Here is a 22,652-nt window from a genome sequence, read left to right as displayed (position 1 = left end):
TGAAGACATCTCTTTTTTCATCTCGTTAGTACTCCCGCTGTCGATTTCATTGACTTTTTGTCTTTTGTTTCTCTTAACACAAGAGCTGATGCAATTGACACTTCTTGAAAGAGAAAGAGAACACAAAGAATGCTTTTTAAATAACAAACTCAATGCTGTCAAATGTTAACAAATCTTCATGACTGGCTCACATTTAAAACAAAAAAAAGAAGAAGAAGAGAGTTTTAGAAAAGTAGCTAAGAAGCAGCTGCCTATTTAAATTGACTAAACTTTCTTCTTGACAAGGTTATTGGCAGGATTGATACCCCTGTCTGAGACACTCAGGCCTCTCGTCTTAACTCGTGCTCAACTGGGGAAATTAGTGGGTGAGACGACAGGCTCTGTGATCGAGAGCATTTAGAGACTATAGCACCTCGGGAGGAAACTGAATTCACCTCTGAATGTGTTTGAAACTTTTTCTGATATGAAAAAGATTTGTGTGGACAGCTGTATTGTGAGTGAACACGAGATGCGTGGAAGTGTTCTACGTGTGAAACGGGGTGAAGAATCGTCTGACTAAAGCAGAGTTGTCATAATAACACATGAAATCACAAGGTTTTGTTCGTTAAGTTATCGTCAATACATCCCCAGTGCACCCAGAGTGCGGTGCACATAAGTAATGCTTCTCTGTAGAGACGGGGCCTTTAGTGATTACAGTGTATTGACAGTTGGGTGTGTGTAACAACAGTCTCCTGAAGTGCCCCATTACCTCTAATTTAAAGTGTGTACAACAGGCCAAGCAACACAGTCCCTCCTCTGACAACAGCAGTGGCATCCTGCTCACGGACAGGAGGCCTGCAGAGAGGCAGAAGGGGCAATCAAGTTTTCTAATGTTAATCATTTCAGCATTCATCCTTTTTTTAAAATCTGGATGTGGGGGTAGGGCTTGGCTTTATAAAAATCCATGTTTTTTGAGACATGCATTTGAGGTGATGCACTGAAATGTTTTTTTTTTATTTATTTATTTTACTTTGACTACTGTAAGCAGTGGCAGACCTCAAGTTAACAGCCAAATTGCCTTCAAAGCATGTTGAACCACATTAAACTTAAAGCAGATATCAGTGGAATGTTTTTGTTAATATAAGTCCTAAATAGTCCTATTTTCCGTCAGCAATCACTTACATGAAGTATTTCAGCCTAAACACGAGTCTCTCCGTCACTCTGCTCTGCTGTAACCCGAGGAGAAAATTTTCCTTGTGGGATACAAGTGTTATCCAATGAGGGGAGAGAACGGCATGAAGGGCTGTGTGTGCAGCCAAGGGATGCGCGTGAATGTGGTGACGTAGCACGAGGACCAATTGATGCCTGACAAGGGCGGGGGCTGCTAACTCATGGTGCGTTCAAGGAAACTCGTACTTTGTGTTTTTCCTTCCTGTGAAGTCATACCAGTTCGATCTGGTACGAGTTCACGGGTCGGAAGTTACGAGTGGCCGTTATAGGGAACTTTCACAGACAACAGGACGGTAAAAACACGAGCTACGGGTTACCTGGAACGCTACCAAGTCGTAGTTGTGACTTGAAGCTGTAACTTACGGTTTCAAAAGCCTGCCTTGAACACAGCATTAGCCGAAACGGCCGTGCCGATGATATCTGCTTTAACTAATTAGGCATTTCTTTTGAACTAGAAACATGTCGATCAAAGTGAATAATTAATATTAAAAAAGACCCACAAGAGTGCAGTCAAACACTTTTACAGTAACTAAACCCTCCTAGTCATCAGGATAGTCGGGAGAGAGAGTCATAAATCCCCCCGTGTGCTGGCTGGTATCATTAATCGTCCCACATTCTGCAGCAGAGCACACTGAGACGTACAGTACAGTAGCAGGCCTCCCTAATGTTATCACAGGAGGGAAAGACACTCGGTCACCAAAGAAGCTTTTTGAATCACAAACAGCTTCAGCTCACAGGCTCTGTTGATCTGTGATGTCAGTCGAGACCCTCAACATGTTGTCAACACATTTGCCAAGAGGGAGTCATGACTCATGACAGATCACAAGTGTGTTTGTGCATCCCGTGCTCCACTGCTCGCACCTTCTTTAAAAAAAAAAAAAAAATCTTCTTTCCTCACAAGCTACAGTGTGTTTTTGACCTGGAGTTTTAGCATTCATCACAGTGCAGTGGTGGAAAAAGTACTAATCTGACTTTTCACTCCACTTTTACTTACATTCAGTCAGCTATTGTGCAGTCGAATACAACACCGCTGCAACAAATCTCAGCTCCATGAAGGTTATAATGTTCAGTTTTGTTGAAAATGTTTTAGAGAGATGTTGATTCAAGTTTATGGTCATTTTGGAGGTTGCAGCTTGTAGTGCTGTTGAACTGTATTGTTATACTTTCAGGTGTTTCCACAAACTACATCCTCCAAAATTAACATACCGGTTTTTGTTTTGTTTTGTTTTTTGCTGTTGTTGGAAATGAGAGCAATCAAAAAAGCAAAGTTGCAGATGATAATAAAAAGCAAAACAATGAGCTGAAAAGTGCAGGAAGTTAGGTGATAATTCTTTGTGGGTTTATCACTGCAAGTGACTTGTTGAACATTTTGCACAGTGATTTGATTCATAACAGAAATACTACTTAGTAAGGAATATTTTTGAATGTAGTTTTGTGTAAACATTGCCGTTGCCCAGCTTTTACCAAGTAAGTGGCAGCTCCTCTACCATTGTCCATTGTCCGGTCTTTCTTTCCATTACTTCTGCAACAATAGCTTTTGCTATCAAGGGCACGTGAACGCTAATCTCTGTCAGTGGGTGTGTGCACATGATTTGTAACAAGTTTCATTCACTGTATTCAATCCCGTCTTGGGTTATTATGAGAGAAAAACATCAAGGAAAGAATCAATATCCTCTTATGTCCCAATATAACCATATGGGGTTCGAATTGAATTGCATGCTACACAACATTAACATGCATATTGTATCTGTTAGTATAAAATAAAAGCTTTTTAGGTAATGACTATGGCTTATGTGCCGCATTTAGGGTTGAGTATATGATTTCTCACTCCACAAGGGTCCTATTACGACAAAATGTTAATGCTCCATGTCACTGTGCTTCTATTCAGTCATTTTAGTATAATAATTCATCAAAATAAACATACAGCGTTTGACAATAAGGCTTTTATATTCGGCACTAATCAGACAACTCATTAGGCAGTAATGAGCCGACTCTGCCTGTTCTTGTCGTGTTTGGGGGAAGTTTGGCGCATGGAGAGAAGTGTTTGTGTGTGTCTGAGCACACAGATACACATAGGCGCACTCACACCCCCGCATACACACATGTGCACGCACACACACCAGCCAGCTCTCCTGTAGTCCCACTCCAATTATGGAAGCATCTCACCCGGGAAGAAGCCCACTTACCCAGCATTCGCTTTATGAATAATTGATTGTTTGTGCCAGTGTTATATTTGTAAATACACGTTTGCTCTCTGATTAATAGTTTTCTAGACATACTCATTTGTTCAATTTGATTAGACTCTTAAATGTATTATTTATTAGCTGAAAATGCTCTGTGGTTATTAGGTATCACAAGGGCAACAAGAAGATTTGGCATAAGGACGCATCTGCATGCAAACAGAAGCACTCGCATCAATCCACACTCAATCACATGGCAGGTGGCAGAGTGTGTGCATCTGTGTCGGATTTAACGCATTGTTTTGGATGTTGTGAACATGTTGACTTCCTTTCAGCATGTGTTAGTGAACATCTTTGAGACTTATAGCTCTTTGTTAATACAAAAAAGTAAGATAATTACGTTTTTCAGCTCTAGCAAGAAAATTACATTTTGTGTCCATGTCATCAATCATAACGAGCATCTTTTTGATTGGCTGACCGGGTTGTGACATCATAAAACTAATGAAGTCCTGATGGTTTGTTAGGTGCAGTTTCTGAATACAGGCTGTGAGCACCTCGGTGTGCTTTTGAGCGCTTTGATATTTTATTTTCACAGCTTTAATATATCACCTAGATCTTCTCTATAATAAAAAAAAGACATGGAAATCTCACTTTCTACCATTTGAGACGTTCAATGTGGAAACATCAGACACATTTACCACTCAGTGATACGAAGACTGTGGATGGCCAAGCACACAGAGAAAGGTTATCAAACAGACAGTGCGGATGTAATTTGCTGCTTTGTGAGAGCTCAATATGTTTTCTTTATGTCGCTTGATGAAGGAAATGAGTAACTGTGACCTTTTGGATGAGTTTGTAATATGTGGGAGTTCGCATCACCACTTGCTTTGACTGATTCATTTTGTAACAAAGAACCAGGTCAAATGTCTGGGATGAATCTGAAAGAAATCGAACAGTGTGGTCCTGTCAAGAATGCACAAAGTCAGAAATTTTAATTTATTCTCCGGAGAGTAAAGACCACGCAAACAGCACAAGATCAGGACACAGCGTTTCAGTTTGGCTGAATTGCTCGTCTTGAAATCTAAAAAGAACATTGATGGAGTAGAAGTCTTTTAAAGCTTTTCGTGGTTTTTATTTATTTTATATTCTATTGCCATTCCATGTATTCCACTTTCGAGTCAGTGCGTAACTTCTGTTCAATTTGGAAAACAACATGAAAATTAAAACCATGGCAGCATGTTTAAATGGTGTGCAATACAATATGCAATTTGTTCTAGGTGTCAGTTTAGCCAGCTGCAGCAGATCAGTTTGTCCCACTGATGTATTCTCACATCAATGGATAGTGGAACAGCTATATGCAGGCATTGGCTTGGCTGGTTTCCTTCTTCCTGCCTCGAGGGAGTGCACAAGCAAGCTATCGGAGACGATAAAAACCATATTGCAGATTGTGAAAATGACTCAGAGTGTGTGCAGACGACAGTAAATATTACTATACATTCTATAGTGAGGTTGTTTTTTGTGTTTTATTCTCACTGCCAGCACATTATATGTGTGACTAAAGGGTGCTCGAAAATGTTTTTGAATGCAGAAATAAAAATAAAATGTCATCGCGAATCAGAGAAGTGTTCTAACTGTGATACTCCCTCCTATGAGCTCAGTTCATGCAACTGAAAAACTAGCTGATATTAAATAGCTGTTGTTTCCTCTCACTTCCTGCTTTTGCTTATGATTTTAAAGTAAAACTGTGATTGTGAAACTACAACAAATGTCCTTTTTGTATAAGAAAGTCTTCTTCTTTTAGTTTTTTCATGACAGTAGCCTAATGCTCAGTAAGTGTGTATATAAGGAAAGCTATTATAATAACATAACAAAATCAATGTCATCTATCATTTGTTGTTGAGCTGCTGATACGAGAAAAGTTAGTTCAATCAGGAAAGACTAATTTCTTATCAACTATGTTTTATTACCCTGTGAGAGGACAGGGTTGGTGGTCCTGGAGAACGAGGAGAAGCTGGAGATCTGGATGTGTGAGTGTGATGATGAGCTCAGTCTGACTGGATATGAGGACTGGGAGGTGGATGAGGTGGATGAGGTCACTGAAGATGGAGGGTCACAGCAAATGCACTGAAATGAAAACTGACAACAGGGGAGTAGAGCAGGTTTTAAAATATGACAAGCACAACTTGATTGGTTGGATGAGTGTGCGACAAGATCTGATTGATCAGTTTCTTAACACCTGAAGTCGGTTGATATTCCAGATTCAATCACAGTTAATCAAATCCATCCACAAGGTCATGTGTGCATGTTGTAGTCAGAGTAGTTTTACCATGTTTACACTCAATACATACATGTCTGTCAATAGGCCTTTTCTCTAGACATATGGTTCTGTTTTATTCTTGTCATAACAGTGGGAAAGTGACCTTGCACAGTACAATGACCTTGACATTGAAGCAGCTAAATGGAATCCAGCCATCATCAATAATGTTGTTTACCCCTGAGCTTTCCCACCTGCACACGTATACAGGTGACACTGAAGTGGTTGATACATGAAAGCCCCAACACGTTGGTGGTGCACCCACGCAGGTGTTTGAAGCTAATCTGAATGGACCCCTTCTCATGGCTGTGTAGGTGTGAACACTGTGCACGAGTGACACTTCCTTGACCCAGCTGTCGGCTCTGTGGCATCTGACAACTCCCGAAAATGTACAGCTTTGTAATATATATTTTCTTTTTCTCATAGTTGGTTCTCAGAAAACCAGTAAAAAAAATCTGTCCAACTTCAAATTGGAAAAAAGTTCTAATGAGCCAGAGAAACCTAGAACACCTGTGTAGCGGTACATCGTGAATTCACCAGAAAAGACTGGATGTTCCCATTAGTTGCAACACCGAATCATACATTTTTGAGTTTTTTAGTGGTGTGAACAGCCGACTGTGGTAGATTTGGCTGTTACAGCGTGTACAGTACAGTGCTATTGTTGAAAACCTTGAAACCTGTTGCAAAGAGGTTGTGGACGAATGCCCAGTATCTCAGTGGGGGGATCTCACTTACAAAACTGATAGACATGGTACATCATTGGAGTGTGTATGTGAATGTGTATTTGTGACTGTGAGAGGAGGAAAAGCAGCACTGCTCTGCACCATATGCCAAATATGAGTCAGTCTGCCAATTTGTGGGGGATACTGGCAAGTGCTAGCAAGGCTGAATTCTTGACAGAGGGAGATGAATAATTGAACATGTGCGGAGCGAAGTTCTGTTGGGATAGAGTGGGGTGCCTTTATACACGGAGAGGGTGAATGGAGACGGTCGGGCTGTCTACAAGCAAAACTCTCATTTAGATAGTGATGTGTTTGCTTTTTGTAAACAAGTCAAAAAGTTGCAGAGCTTTTAAGAAGAACTTGAATGGATTTATGTTGAGACGTGAGTGGAAAAAAGCATGACTCATTGGCATTTATGCGTTTTGATCACAAACTGCATGAACCACAACCAAAGAGCCAGAAAGCTGTCATCGATCTTGCGAGTGTGCGCTGCAACCGTACAGAAAAAAACGAAGATACATATGCATACTGAAAAATAAAGAAAGCTTGAAGAAAAATTTGTGTAACTTAATCAGTTTAGTGGAGACATTTATTCAAACAGCGTTTGCATTTTATATTTAAATTTTAATAATTTAACAGACAATCAAATGAGCCTCCAGAAAATGCAACAGCGGAGCAAGCTTACACGCTCTTCAAAGATTTTACACCAGGCCGACCAGTGGTTCAGCCGAGTCTCCTGACAACAGTTATTGATAATTATTGAAAATGTGATGGTTGTGTGCAAAAAGCAACACAGAAAGCAGAAACTAATTAGCTCCGATGATGAGAAATGGAGAATGTTGTTCAGCTCCATCCAACATATTTAGTTTTAAGCCTAAAATAAATGTCAGTAAGACATTTGGCATGTGGAATACTACGTACTGTAGATGTTCAATACATATTACATGCTGCCAAGTATGAGAAACTGCTAATGGCGTCGTCCAAGTGTGAAGGAATTCTTTCTGGGGTCCAGGTCTCGGGGCAGAGGTCGTTTAGAAGTCAGCCCCTAAGAGTGATAGTTCATTGTTTGTCTCTAGGATGACTGAGAAGACACTTATAGCATCCAGCTGGACAGAGCCCACTGCCGGTTGTCATAGCAACCAAGGTTGTAGCACAGACCCTGCCCATGTAGTAGAGCAAGATAAGCTAAGTCTCTGGTCGAGGGAGCTATAACAAATAGCCACTGTGTCCGTCTCAGGGTCAATGAGTGACACAAGTCCTGTCTAAATGGAGCGGATACAGAATGTGACAGAGATAAAACATGGTTTATTGCTGAGGTGCCTGAGAAAAATGTTCAGTGTAGATCACACATGCATTTTGATGGGATTTCATGAAGAATAACCTCATCTGGACATGAAGCAAGTGTTAGGGTTGAACAATACCTGTAAATCACAATAAAAGCCTTTATTCTTGTCTGTCCTCCTTGTCCAAGTGTAGACAAGAGCTTCTCCTCACACCCATCTCCTGAAACATCTTCCATCAGCTCAGGGTTTTCGTTACAAGTGATAATGACATGAAAGATCTTTAGTGTGTTTTTTCATATTTTGCAGGTTTCCACTGTGGGAGTGCTCTGCCTATCGGAGCTTTGACCTCACCAGCAAACACACTAAATGTTACCTTACAATACAGTGGACAAGTGGATGAAGAATCTGAAGCCATGCTAATGAATTTTTGAGGTTATAGGGTTGGGCAAAGTGTTGCTTTGGGCTAAATGCTCTCATGTTCTGTTACTAAACAAATTAAATTTTTGACCTGGATGAAACATCACGTCATTTCAGTGGGAAGTTCAGTGTCTGTAGTCAACACAACAGTTGTAAAAGAAGTATGAAAAATATAGATATTTCACTCTGAACAGCAGTGGTGACATTTATCTTCCCCGAGCCAGGTCACTTACTTTGATTCCTCTCAGCATATCTCACCAAATATTTGCAAGAAAGCAAAGTTCAAGTACTTTATGTAGTGTTACCCCTGAGAGAGGGTCGGTCGGAGTCACCAGAAAGCCAATTATTTCTCATCACAGGGATGCTTGGATTCATGATAATGCTGGACATTTTGCAACCTAGAGTTCAGAGAGCGTTTCTAATCAGAGTTTGTAGTTTTGCAAGTTTTGTCAGCTTTAGCTTAAATTCAAAACAGAGACAACAAATGTTAAACAAGCCATGGAGATTGCCTCTGATCAAATCTCACTTAGCTACCCTGTTAGAGGACATGAGAAGGGCAGGCAACCAGGAGAGAGACGTCAAGAGCCTCCGAGGCTGCCTCTTGTGTTTTTGTCACCCAGCTGTGGTGCCATGGTCTGTATAAATACCACCCACAATGATGTACATAGGTGTGTGTGCGCAACGTGTTCCAATGAGTGAGCACAAGAGCAATATAGACATCACAACAAGCGTTTGAAGATAATGATGAATCCCACTGCTTGAGGCAATGACAAGAAGTATAAGAGAGAAAACAAACTGTATTCTGGTTAAATGGTGCTGCCTGGATAATAGACAGAGACAAATGTGAGCGACTATGCAGTTGTGACAGCAAATTTTCTCCAATAGTAGCCCTACGTTCTGTATATGTCACTGTCTGGCTATTGCCTGTGACTTTCCATTAATCCTCCGAAATGGATCTGTTTTGTTCTCTTGTTTAACGGTAACTTTAGTATTGCAGTGCCACTTTTACTGAAACCTATTATGTTCTAATCATCGCCTTGTCTCTCCTCTCCCCTTGCCCTTTTTCTCCCTCCCCTCTCTCCCTCCCTCTCTCTCTCTGTCACAGATACCACCCTGTCCAGTGAACGTGGTAAGTGCTGCAGCCGCACACTCCCTTGAATCAGAGCCATCTGTGCGTGGACTCTGCCAGCAACAGCGGATTGGTTGTTTGTGTTGATGTGGAAGGAACCGAGGCACAGACTCCGCAAAATCACTTGCATCACCAGAAAGCTATTTTCCTCTCCATCACATTGCATGTCACGGGAAATGTTGAAATGAGCAGGAAAACATCAGGCAAAGGCAATTATGAAAGCAGCATCCACAGGCCCATGTGGCCAATCAGGATTCGAATTCAACATATTTTCCCTGCACGCATTTTGCCTCGACCTACTTAGTCAATTTACCCCCTTTTGACTCCTGTACTATTCAATAAGTATCCAATGAGTATCTTTTTCACTTTGTTTCATTCCAGCTTTAATAGAATGTATCTGCATGTAGTCTTAATAGAGAGTAGATGGATTCTCCCACTGTGGCAGCCTCTGTTTCCATTTTATTTTCAAATTTTCCTCCACATGTTGTGCTATTATTAATGGTTTCCTGTTCTTTTAGGAACACTTTAATCACTTCATCAAATAGGCTGAAGAAAAAAGCTATCTGCAGTACTGCAGCAGTTTGTTTATATGCTTATTTTGCATCTGTGCATGATGTGTGTGAGCGTGTGTGTGTGTGTGTGTGTGTGTGTGTGTGGGTGTGCGCTTGGGCTGGTTTGCCCTGTAAGCAGCATGACAGCATCTGTGTCAGCCACTCTTCTCCTACAGCACAGCCTAATGTGCGTATAGATGCTCCCACCATGCATGTCATCATCAGAGTTTCAGTACGGCGCTGAGACAAGAAGTGAATTCTCTGAACTTGCTCTCCACCCCATGAAAGCTGATGGTTTAGGGCAAAATTGTTTAGCTAAATTGGTGTGGTGGCATCACACAGTGTTGACAAAACCCCACATGCTGCGTGTCTGGTCTTTGAAACCTCCGAGTGGCGACAGGGACGAGAAATGTAAAGTTGCGGTTGAGATCAAGCAGTTGTGGTTTATTTCTGTGTACCTGGTTAACCTCCATCTGCCAGTGAAGGAGACAGTGATATGCAGCACAGAGAAGAGTTTGTGATCAATTTTTCATTGCCAAGCCTGCAACAGTGTGGCGCTTTTTTTTTTTTTTTCTCCCAACAATCCAGTTAGGCTCAAACAAAGAGTAGGGAATAGGAAGTCACAACAGGCAAAGATTTGTATTCATTCTGAGTGTTATCCTTGATTTTGACCTCATCACTGCCTTTCTTAACCGCCCTCCGGCTCTGACATCAAAACACATGCATGAGCTCTCTCTTCTCCCACACCTTCTTCCCTCCTTCTGTACTGCTGAGTAGTCACATAATGTGAATGATATTCTGCAGTGAAAGGCAGAAGAAGAACAGATAAGTAATGAATGGATTAAAAAGCAGATGAGTGAGTGAGTGAGGGGAGGTGGTGGTGTTAGGCCAAGGTCTGTGTACCCTTGGTCCCGTCATGAAACGCAGCCAGCAGGCAGCCATCCAGAGGGTGCAATCACTCACCACAGCCAAGATCATTCACTTCCTTCAATCTCTGTTTTCACACTTTTGAGTGTGTGTTTTTGGACAAACAGACATATGCAGCCTATACCTACAGTGGAAAACACTACACACTGGCCGCACCCTGCCTGTGTATTCCTGTGCTTAACAAGCTCCTCTCTACCCCCTCAGCGGTGATGGGGTGTGTTTGGAGTCGTCTGATAGGCCTCCTCAATGTGAAGTGGCTGCCGGCGCATCCTCTCCCAGCTTAATTGGCTGTACCTGAGGCAGGAGGGCAAGGTGTAATTGCGATAAGGAAAAACGCTGTGCTTGGCTGGTTTTAGTGCCCTTATCTACGATCTCCGGATTGATTATGGTTTTTCTGCCAGCTGTGCAAATTGTTCAACTCCATCACCTGCACTGGAAAGTACCTTAACTCTGTCTTAGCCAAACCACGCAACATTGGCAAACTGTATGTACTGCTGGTTAAGCTACAATATCCACAAAACCCTCTGTTTGATGGCTATTTAATAAGTAGAGCCAGCAGCCACAGAGCTTAGCTTGGCTTGTTCCAAAAGAGCCTCTTGTACTTGTATCAGATTATGTACATATCTACATGCTGATGGGTGGACTTCAGAGTTGCAGATAGCTATCACCCAGACAGATCCCCTCACCCCAGAACATTATTATCATGAGCTTTATTCTTCGTATTATTCTGTTGAAACGTGTAATTGCTATTTGTATATTGGGGCCGGGCAGCCTAAGCTGCGTTTAAATTTAAAAACTTTGAAAATTGCTACCAAACCCCCCATACGTGCTACAGTTTTGCTACTTTCGCCAAAATGTAGCCCCAATACTTTTGAAACTTTTGTCTACTTAAACTCAATACAAATTATGAAGTCCGTCTCCTCCCACAATTTTTGCTCAATTGACACCAAACAGATGCTACAGAGCATCTTCAGACTGTCCTACACAAACGATCCACACAGATTTTTGATTTATCGAAAATTGAGCCTACAGTGCATCAAAATGTTTGACTGTAAACAGTACTGTAAACATATACTTGCAAATTCTTTACACATTTATAGATTTCCAATGTTAATTAAGCAAATGACAACATTTTGGAGTCATGGTAGATGATGTTTGGAAAATATCAGAATTTTATCTCAAAAACTGGACTTTTTACAGCATTTGGAATTTCACTCTCATGCAAACAATTGGAGTCAGTGCAAAAATAGCATTTTTAAAGTTACACTTAATGAGCCAATAAATTATTGTTGAAAACAAATTACCAACATCTCCATGCTGTCAATGAAATTTGTGTATTTTTGGATTTTTGTCTTAATAACATAATTTTTGACAGCCGTTTGAAATCTGCCTTTACACGCTAACAGCTGCTGTCTTGCACACAGGTGACTGACTGGCTTAGTCAATTTGTGAAGCTACATGTGACATTTCCACTTGCCAATTAGCTCAGTGAGATAGAGGATGTTTGTTAGCGTTTAAGATTTTGAGTTCAAGCCTCAGCCTGTGCAACATTGCCATATGAGAAATCTACCCGTAGCCTACTTTACACAAATGTCCAGTCCCATGCCAGATGTCCTCAGCTGGAAACACAAGACAATAGTCCTGATTGTGGCACTATGCCTCATTAAAAACTTTTGAGACTTTTAAAATTCACAACAAATCAACCATATGTGCTACTGCTTTGGAAGTTTCACTTTCAAAATGCCTAATTTTGCCTAATTTTGCCTAAAATTGCCCGGCCCCATTGCTGCGCAGCATTCTAATTATATTTTCATCACTCTCATTACTTCTATTATCTGTAGTTTCCCAGGGAGCAATGAGACCTGAAACAAACAGAATCAAAAAGTAAAATAAAATGTTTCATGTCCTAAAATATTATATTATTTTGCCTAAAAGTAAATCAAGCAAACAATCATCATATATCTCAGGTACTGTATGTCACATATGCAGTATGAAAGTCTTTGTCATTAAATAGTGCAGAATTATAAATTTAGTAGATTTTTAATTAAGTTTGGCCTAAGATTGTTTTGTTCTGGGCACATTAAGCCTGGTAAATATTTTGGGATTTCACATTTTCTTTTATCCATAGACTTAAAGATGCTAAACTTCTCCAATCCACATGGAGGATAGAGCCGGATTGAGTTTTCTTGACATTACATTATTCATAACACTTATAAGACATATTAGTTTACTGTCTAAAAATTTGTGTACAAAATGTTTTATTATGCATGATCCTGTAAATGGGACAGGTGGCAACCCTTGTTGCAGACTACATTCTTTTGCGAGATTGAACTTGTCTTTTTAAGAATCTTTGGTGAAAACTGACAAACGCCACATCTCACATCCCCTATGAAATATTCTGCCTCCAGTTTTCCCCTCATGTTCTCCGAACGCCCCTGTTGAGAAGTGATATGCTAGGCTAAGCTAACCCCCACTGGCTGTAGCTGAGACGGATGAAGCCACGTCAATCTTGTCATCTAACTCTCAATAAGAAAAAGGAATAAGCGTATTTCCCAAAATGCAGAACTACTGCTCTCACAACAGATTGTAGTTTCTAGTCTTCCACATATTAAGTCTGTACCTCTGTATCAGATGCACCTGATACAATACTTGTAGCATATTTCCTCTCATTCTGCTTGCATCTCTCCTCACTCTTTCCTCTCATTCACTGGTCTTGAGTAGTGGTTAGAACTAAAAGAGCAGCTAATGGGCTGCAAAATGTCTCCAAAGCTACAGCAGCAACATAAGCTAATGTCTGAAAGCTCCTCTGAAACAACATTGAAAAACCCCAACAGTGCAAGGAGAAGAAAAGGAGAGGAAGCATTCCTGGTTTCCTTTAATGCGTCAGAGAGGCCATTTCTGTCAGCCTAATTGTAGTGAAGCTTTCCGAGTGGCCTTGGTGAAATGGCCAAATTGCCTGATGGAATGGATCGGACTGCACTGTTGCCTGCCTGTGTAGCTTTTTTTTTTTTTTTTTTGCCATGTTATACAAGTTTGTGTGTGCAGCTCTCTGACATTTGCTGTTACAGTCTCTCTGGCTGCAGAGTCGGCTACTGTGCTTAGTAGGGTAAATTCAAGGCTCAGGGATATTGACAGGGCAACCTGAAATATTACAGTTAGCTGGACAAGCTGATTTACCTGCATGGGACCTAAGAGCTATGGCTCCATGTGAATCAGAGGATGGAGATTCACCGCTTGCCTTGTTGGTGCTAAAACGAACATGTGTTCATTTTAAGAGAGCTCTGCTTAATAATCTTAGTGTTTTGCGTTTCATTTTACAAAAGGGATGATGTTAGAAAAAAGCCTGTGTGGAGATGTTGTCACCATTAAATGCCTGTAAAGGAGAAACTTAGTTGAATGCAATTCTTGATCATTCGCAAAACGTGGTGAAGCGTGCAGCCCCTTCTGCTTCCCTCCCCCCTCAGTACCAATTAAAGCTGTTTTTCTGCAGCAGATCTTCGGCTGATGAAGACAGCCACTAAGAGCTCTTGAAGTAAAGTCGCACAGGACCTATATGGCAGATGGTTTGAGCAAGAGTACGTGTAAAGAGAGAAAGCAGCAAAGAAGGAAACAAACAAGCATAAAAATGGCAGCCTGTCTCCAGCGAGGAGCTCCTATTTTCTACCCAATTTAAGACTCTCCATTTCTAAATTTTCAAACTTTTCCTCAAAAATGCTGTCAAACCTGCAGGAGACCAGGGAAAACATAAGATCTTGTTCTGGAGAATTTTTGCACATCATCTTCCAAAAACTATCCAGACAACTCAAGCATTTCTTGGTGGAAAAAAAAAGTGCTGGGAGCTGTTTGGTCTCACGGCTTGGACCAGCTCTCCCAGCTGAATGGAAACAAGCTTTTCTCCGGCCTTTAACTACAAAGGCTGAGGCAGCAGCAAGTCAAGGCACAGAGGGCAGTGCCTAATGGCTACAAGTCCAGCTTTTCCCAGTGGATTTCATGTTTAGGAAAGATAAGGCTTGATCAGCCTTTTTAAAGAGGAAAAGCCTCTTTTCATGATGCAGATGAGAGCAGACAGGAAACTTGCTGGAACCAATGGGGTCCAAGGTTTTGTGCTGAGATTCAGAGCATACAAACAAGGAAACAGAGATCATATTCAATAAGATCTTTTCTTCAGGGTCACACCACTTTGCTGTACAGCCTGTTTCACCTATGGTCAATTAGTCCAGGCCTTTAAGAACACATGTTGCCCACTGTGACCATTATATAAAGCATGAGAAAAACACCTTTGTTGTCAAACCTGTTGATTCACTTCTATCCCTGCCCCTGTTGACATCTCCATCCTCTTTATTATTTCCGCTATGGAGTAGACCTGACCAATTAGCTCACAGTCACACTGGGAATAATGAAGCCAGATTTCCTGAGGTTAATCACACCAACATTATGTGATATTATGAGGAACAGGAAATGGTAAAGTGCACTTTATCATCTCCCCCTTTCATCATCACCTCTTGCTGGGGGAGACTTTTCCAGCTCTCCCTTCATCCCTTTATATCTCTCCTCTCTCCTCTCTCCTCTGCTCCGCACTTTCAGACACATCCTCCCCTTCTCGGAGCGACGACACCGGTTGACACAGTAGCATTAAGGGCTTGTGAGACAAGACTGGTTCGGGCAAATCCCTACACAATTAGAGTGTAGAGACCATTATTAAGGCCAATTGCCACTGACTGCTACCAACAGTTAAATTACAACGTCTCTCGAACAAAAAGACGAGCAGTTTTTATAACCCCCCTATTCCCTGCATGGCAGACCTATGCAGCGGAGCAATGCCGCTGTGGAACTGCGTCATTCTTTGCGATATGGGGTGGAATTACAATGTACGACGGAGCTGACATCCGCTGGGCCCTCAAAGCATCATGCTCACTCAGTTTTGCACAAAGAGCATTACGTTTCTTCGTTTTGAAGAAAAGAAAAAAAAGACTGAAATTTTTTTCCACTCAGACATTCAGCTTTCTCAAAGGTGCAGGAAATACTCAAGTTTGCTTTCATGTGAAGTATACCGAGGTGATTTCTGTGGTTGGCTTTTAACTCTTGCATTTGTTGCTTTTCTCTGTCAAATGGGTATTTCACTGGGAATGATTCGACTGTCAATCACAGCTCCCTCTCAGTGTTCCTTACACGCACACATTACTTCATTACTTTGCTACTGTGAGTATGTGCTGAATCTGTGTGTGTGTGTGTGTGTGTGTGTATGCATGTCAGACATTTTATGTTGTACTAAGTACTAATCTGTCACTTTACTGCTGGTGCTGACTTCATGCGGCGCATGTCAACATCCCGACTGACAGAACCTGCTGAGTTCCTGTTCCCTTGACGTTTATTCTAACTGCACTTCCTTCCGTGTTACCAAATTACTTTAATCGACCAGAACTTGACACATTAATATCATTTAAACTCTCTGACTCACTTTTTCACTATACTGTATGGAATTATTGCCATATGGGACATTTGGTATGTAGAGCACATCCAGTCTCACTGGGCCTTTTCCATTAACAACATAACACTGTTGTGTAATTATTGCTCATCTGCATTTGAAAGTAGATCCTACAAAAAACTAAAGGACTCACTAATGGTTTTGCTACAGTGCAGAGTGTTTATTTGTTCAACGTTATTATGTTAGCATGAGCAATACTTTTGATGGGTTTTCAATTTCAAAATGAACTGTGTTTTTTTTTCTTCCTTCTTTATACAGTAGACTTCCAGAAAGTGCTAGGGGTGCTAGGTTATTTGATCACATTATTTCAGAGCCCTTACTAATTGTTAAGCTACTTGTAGATTTACCCTTATCTTTCAGGCCACTATTACGCATGGAAACAGCTCCGGGACTATAATGTAAAATAAGGCAAAATCAATGTCGTTGACGCACAGCGAGAACAGTAAAACAGTGTAAAGTATTCTCCCTGGAAAAGAAAAATGAAACCAGTGATTTCTGTGAAAAATGAAGAGGCGTATTTTCACCTGTGACAAAGTCTAATTTCCTCTGTTCCCTAGTCACGCAACTGTCAGAATCATTTTGCTGCTACAATTTTCTCCTTCAACACCCCAAAAAAGCACAGCCACACCATCCACCTGTGAATCAGACATGGAGGACAACATATGGCTGTTGACATTTTATGAACAGAAGAATTAAACATAAAGTTCTGTTATTGTAAATCCTCAGAGATCCATTTGTTTATTCCACTGAATGAGACCGTCTGTTCAGGTGTTTGTACAGCAGATGAATTTCTTTTTTTTTTTATAAATAAGTTGGTCTTTAATTTTACCCATTTAGCAGCTATCTCACCTTTCTACACCTTCTTCTTTGTGTTGCTCCTCATGCTGTTTCTCTCAGCTCTGGTTTGTATGAGACTAAGAAATTCATATAATATAAAAATGAGATAATATAGGCTATACAAGCATATGTTTATGCTGTCAGATAGTGGACAGCCTGGTCTGCGTGTTATCATTGTCAGTGTTAGCATGTTGATGTTCACGTTGAGCTCAAATCATAACCATCACTTTGATGGTTTTCTCTCTTTGTAAGTCAGCACTAGAAAACGAACACTGCCGGTTCATCTTTTTTCTTCCCTTCAGACTAGAGGCTAACGTGCTGGAGCACAATTGTTATTCATTAGGTGAACTCTCGGTTTTATATTGCTGGATATGTTCTAGATGATAAGCTACATAAAAACTAAATAGACATAATGTTATCACTAATAACCTGCTGTAGGTGTTGTTTCTTGTAATTTGTGACTCACCTAGCGTGACTCCGTTGTCGTCCTTTCCCCATTCTCCATCATTGTTTCCATGCCCCATCATAACCACGCTCCTATTCATTTTGAACTGATTGAACTGTTCTGCGCCCCCGATATTTTTTATTTTCGGGCCAGAGGATAGACAGCATATTGCTGGCTCAACCTTTCCAAACAGCACCTGTACAAACAGTTTTTCTTCACCCTGCCCTCTCAGCTCCATCACTCTCACTTTCACCTATACTCTGTAGATTAGCTTTGCACAGTGCTGGTGGAGGAATGAGGCCAGCTAGAATCAAACATTAATCAGGTGCTGTTTTATAAGACATAGGGAGCGCCTGCACTCCCCGGATCCCCCTCCTTTTTGCCCTCGGCCTGCCCTACCACCGAATGTTAATGTGACTGCCATTACTCATTTATGAGCTGCCCGCTGCTCGCTGCCCACAGCCTGGTGTCCAGGCCTGGGCTGGCATGGCCGGTGCACTGGAGGTGGACGGCTGTGCCAGGGCATTCAGCGGTGGCAGGGCCAGGTCTGCTCTGCTTTGAAAGAGAACATGATCTGGAGAGAAGCACCGTTGGATGAGCTGGGCTGTTACGTTGACTGAATAGGACTCTGGTGTTATCGGAGAGGTAGGCAGTTGTGAGTGTATAGTGTCACATTTACAGTTGCTGATGTATGGCGTAAGAAAACACAATTAGAAAACAACGGTGTCATCAAAATCGAGAGGATCGCTCACTCACATGAAACCAAACGCAAGCTGTCCAATTTTTATTCAGTAAATGGGCAATACGATATGATGTATTCACATTTGGACTATTGTAATTGGACATAAATCTCACTAAATTGCTTCCATGGTGAGACTAAGTACCTCGATATGTGCAGACAGGCAGCTTTGAAGAGTTAGAGCTGAGTGGTTGTTCTTGGTATCCAGGGCACTGAGCGCAGCAGGAGTCATTCTTATTCTTAGTAGTGACATCAATAAAGGAGCAGGCCTGCACAAGGTGAGACACACAGACACTCTCTCCTGACAGTGTGTGTGAAGAGCAACCATCAGTGTCAGGCTGTGAAACAGACATTAATGAATGAGGGAAGAACGGGCTGTGTATCCATGTTCCCGGACCTGCTGCGGTGTGCGTATGTCTGTGTGTGTGTGTGTGTGAAAAGAGAGTGAAGATGAAGAGTGAGGAGCAGAGTCGGGGAGAGGAAGGAGAAGATTGGATGTATTTGTGTAGCTGGCTTTCACTCCTGCTCCTGTGACCTTGTGTGCAGCAGCAACAGTAAAGGTGTTGCATAGTGTGAAGTGGCTGATGATCCAGGATCACTCAGATTGTCACGCAATCCTGTTTCCCACATGGCTTTGCTCTTTGCCTCACCTTTTCCCTGAAGGCACTGCTGCTACAGTGTAGCTGGGTGAATACAGACCAGTGAAGCCTTTATTGTTTCCATGCATGTTTAATGGCTGTACTTGAATTACCAGGAATGGCACTCTCTGGCATGTGTCACCATTGTTCTGTGTTTCTACTGTCTTCCCTGCTTCATACAAATGGGTTCACTCTTGAACATAATGGGGAGCTGTGAACAGAGTTTTACACACTGAATATTTTAAATATAATCAACCAGCGGTGGTGGTGGTGGTGGTGTCACAGTTTCTCAGTCAGAGAGAGCACACAGAGCACAAATACAATTTCATGTTTATTTTAAGAAAACTCCCCCAAGGAGGTTGTCTTCTTCTCCTTCATCCCTGTCTTGCCTATGGAGCCTCATATATTTGTGGCCTTGGGGGGGATTCTCAGCGTGCAGCAGAAACAGGAAGTGTGTTGCCTGTGGCTAAAAGGTAGATACTTCTCCTAGAGTGTTACACAACACACATACACATATGTATACTTATCTCCAATGGGAGTGCTAATCCCCAAGAGATGAAAGGAGACTCCCACTGCTCTCTGATCCCTGTGTCCTGCTGTGACGGATCATTTGGTGCCTGGCGGAGAGAGACAGGACCTAGTTGATGCTCCCACACATGCCGTCCTTGACCAAATCACAGACATGACTTAGGCCGAGCCCCATGCTGATCCAGAAAGTTCCCTATTAGAAATCGATGTCTGTTTGACGCCCCTTTCATTCAAGCGCTCTTTGTGGTGTGTCTGCGTCACCATGGAGAAAGAAAAAAGAGGAGCAGAGAGTGAGAGGGCGAGAAGAAGAGAGGGAGCCTGTGTGTCAGCATGCATACTGAAGACCCCTTCACTCCTCCCTGAATCATGGTGTTTCCTCATGGGAAGCCAGGCGTTAATGCTAGATTAACTATCTCCTCTTCATTATAGGAAACAGAGTCCTCTGCTCAACCTTGGTGCTTTGAAGTGGTGCAAAAGTTCACTCAGAGTCCATTAACCATGTCTGCTTTTACTCTGAGTGTGTGTGTGTGTGGGGGGGTGCTCTGTAACACCTGCACAGGGATGCATATGTGCATTCATGTACAAGAAAATGCTTTAAGTATACACTTCACCGTCACTAAATTTGAAAGAAGGAGAGGGACTACTTCATAGCAGGAAGCTGCTTCAACTTCCATGAGGACACACTCAGTAATTGCCCCCACCCCGGTCCATCCCTGGCCATGCTGAGAGCTGCCGCTGCTGCTGCTGACTGATGTGGGTCTTAGTGGTAGTTCTTCCCCCATGTCATGAATTTTAAAGAACTGATAATAAACCCCGAGGGCTCTTATTCAGCACAACAGCACTTAATAAGGAAATTGCCAACCTATGTCCTCTACATTCAATCACAGATACAGTCCAGATGACTATCTTTCACTCCTTATTACGTCCTTAATTCTCTGCTTGACTGCTAGCCAAAATGGGAACCTCTCTTCAGAAAAAAGGAAATAAAAGAATCAGCAGTAAGGGATTTCTCAAGGTGTCTCTGTAAAGGTTTCTGCTTTTTCCTGCAGCTCAATCCCACACTCAAGCTTCCCTGGTTTTATGGAGCCAGAGGTGCATAAAGTCCTATAGCACAGTGTTTCTTGCGTGAGCACTTCTAGAGGAAAAAAAAAAACAGAGGAATGTCATTAGGAGAGTATATCCACTTTATAAATGTGCGGAAAAATGTTGTCAAAGTGTAAATGCATGTTAAAAATGAACCTCAACTTGTTATAATGGTTGTATGCACTTGTACGCCTGCACACTAATGTCTGCAACTAAATGTGGCATACTGAATTTAATGTGAACATAACGTAGCTACTGTCATTACAGTCAGGAAACAAGACCACGCTTGGCAGACTCTGTTTTTGTCAACCCATTTTCAGACACTGAGTTTAGAATTGCAGACAATATGCTGCATTGTTTTATGTGAAGATCATATTTTGGGTTTTTTCCTCTGCGTGTTAGTAAAAGCTCATGGTAGCAGTAATATTTTTGAGAAATACATTCATTCCCTTTCATGCTGAGAGTTAAAAGAGAAAGCTCGTACTCCTCTAACATCTGTACAGTAAATGTAGCTGGAGCCAGAGGTTGATGCCAAACTGCGAGCAGCTAACTCAAAAGCTCGTAGCCTAGTGCAGCCTAGTTTAAAACTTGTATCCCATTTTGCTGAGTAGGTTAGCTCCACTCACGCCCCTCTGGTTTCACCTTTGCAGAACACATTGCACTGTGCTTTAACCTGCTGCTAAAACAGGTGGCGCGTGGCCTCCCTGCAAAAGGACGCCTTTTGCCAGCTCATAAATAACAATGGTGAGCAGTAGGGCAGCATGGAAACACATGGGGTCACCTCCGCACAAGTAGGGCAGTGTTGTCCGTGGAGGATTGGGGCACATCCTCCCTCCGTCTATCTGCAAGTGGCTACCATCAGCAGGTTTAGAGCAGGAAGCGTCTGGTTAATATTTAGGACGGAGCACAGTGAACATTAGTTTTCCCCCAGGCTCTCCTTTCCTCTCTCTCTCTGGTGCCAGCTATGCGACAGGTGTCTTTTCAGCCCGGGATGTGATAAATGAAAGGCTGTTTGTCTGAGGCAGAAAATAAAATGCACCCTGTAGGGCAACAAATAAAAACAGGGATCGCAGACATCTCGCACTGGATTAATCAAACAATAAAAGGTGCTCTCTGGAGACCCAGTCTCTATTGTCATTTATGAAAACAACTCCTCTATTAGCCACTCATTAACAATATGATTGAGTACCACAACATCACCTTCCAGGACATGTGGAGTCTAGTATTTTACCTTTTCACCAGTGCTACTGAAGAGTTGCTGAAATGCTTCATTTAAACCAGTTTTTTTTTTTTTTGTCGAGTTCTCTCAACGAATAAACTTCATCATGATGCCTTTTAGTGTTGACACACAATGTAGCTTCACATTAATTGCACTGTCAACGCATAAAAATGTTGCTTAACCTCATTACAAGAGTGCATTTTTATCATCATTACTGTAGGAGTTAATGATGCTGAGAGAGAAGGGCAGTGCTCTGGGGCGGCTGGAGGGACAGGAGACATGTACCTGCCTTCTCCTGAGACACTCATTAAGCAGCACAGTGTTCACATCACATCACATCGCTTCCTGGGTCCACAGAGGGCTACATTAGCTGCTTATTTATATTTCATTGCATGCACATGCAAGTATTTGCCTCATGGGGCTCCAAAGCAGTTACCCAAATAGCCTTGTCAAAGAGATGTGGTGGTTCTGAGCTGGTGTAGCTTTGAAAAGTGAACAAAAGTTTTATCTTGAATCAGTCACCAGTCACAGCCTCTCATAGTTCCATCTGCCACTCGCCTGGAAGTGGAAAACAAGCTGCATCCAGGGTGACACAGTGTCAGGTCATCACACTGTGATATAAATAACGACTCAGTATTCAAATTGGACGACGATATGTTTATCGCTCACTCTGGGAAAAGTGCTCTCAATGTTCAAGTTGATGACATGTTATCAGCAGCTTCATGTAACATAACGCCAGCTCTCCACGGATTATTCCACTGTGGCCATGTTATTTTTTCTTTTAAAGGGTGGAAAATTATAATCGTGAAAATGTATTTTTGCATTTTCAGACTACATGCATCACGGTGCAGTCATACATACAAATGCACACGCTTGCACACACACACACACACACACACACACACACACACACACACACACACACACACACACACACACACACATG

General features: G+C 41.9%; 1 protein-coding gene across 3 annotated transcripts in view; it reads left to right on the top strand.

Annotated features, from left to right (window-relative positions):
• Window positions 1–22,652, top strand: part of cdh4 (cadherin 4, type 1, R-cadherin (retinal)) — a 192,765-nt gene that overhangs the window by 66,440 nt on the left and 103,673 nt on the right. For 2 of the 3 annotated variants that reach the window (XM_085776207.1, XM_085776206.1), the window contains exon 3: window positions 9,231–9,254. The exons of the other annotated variant lie outside the window; for it this stretch is intronic. In XM_085776207.1, the coding sequence (XP_085632333.1) occupies window positions 9,231–9,254 (24 nt within the window). The remainder of the gene's footprint in view (window positions 1–9,230; window positions 9,255–22,652) is intronic. 3 annotated transcript variants of the gene reach the window in all.

This window comes from Trachurus japonicus, chromosome 5, assembly GCF_045865225.1.
Source record: "Trachurus japonicus isolate A0001 chromosome 5, Traja_1.0".
Taxonomy (NCBI): Eukaryota; Metazoa; Chordata; class Actinopteri; order Carangiformes; family Carangidae; genus Trachurus; species Trachurus japonicus.
This window is presented reverse-complemented; position numbering and strand designations above follow the sequence as displayed.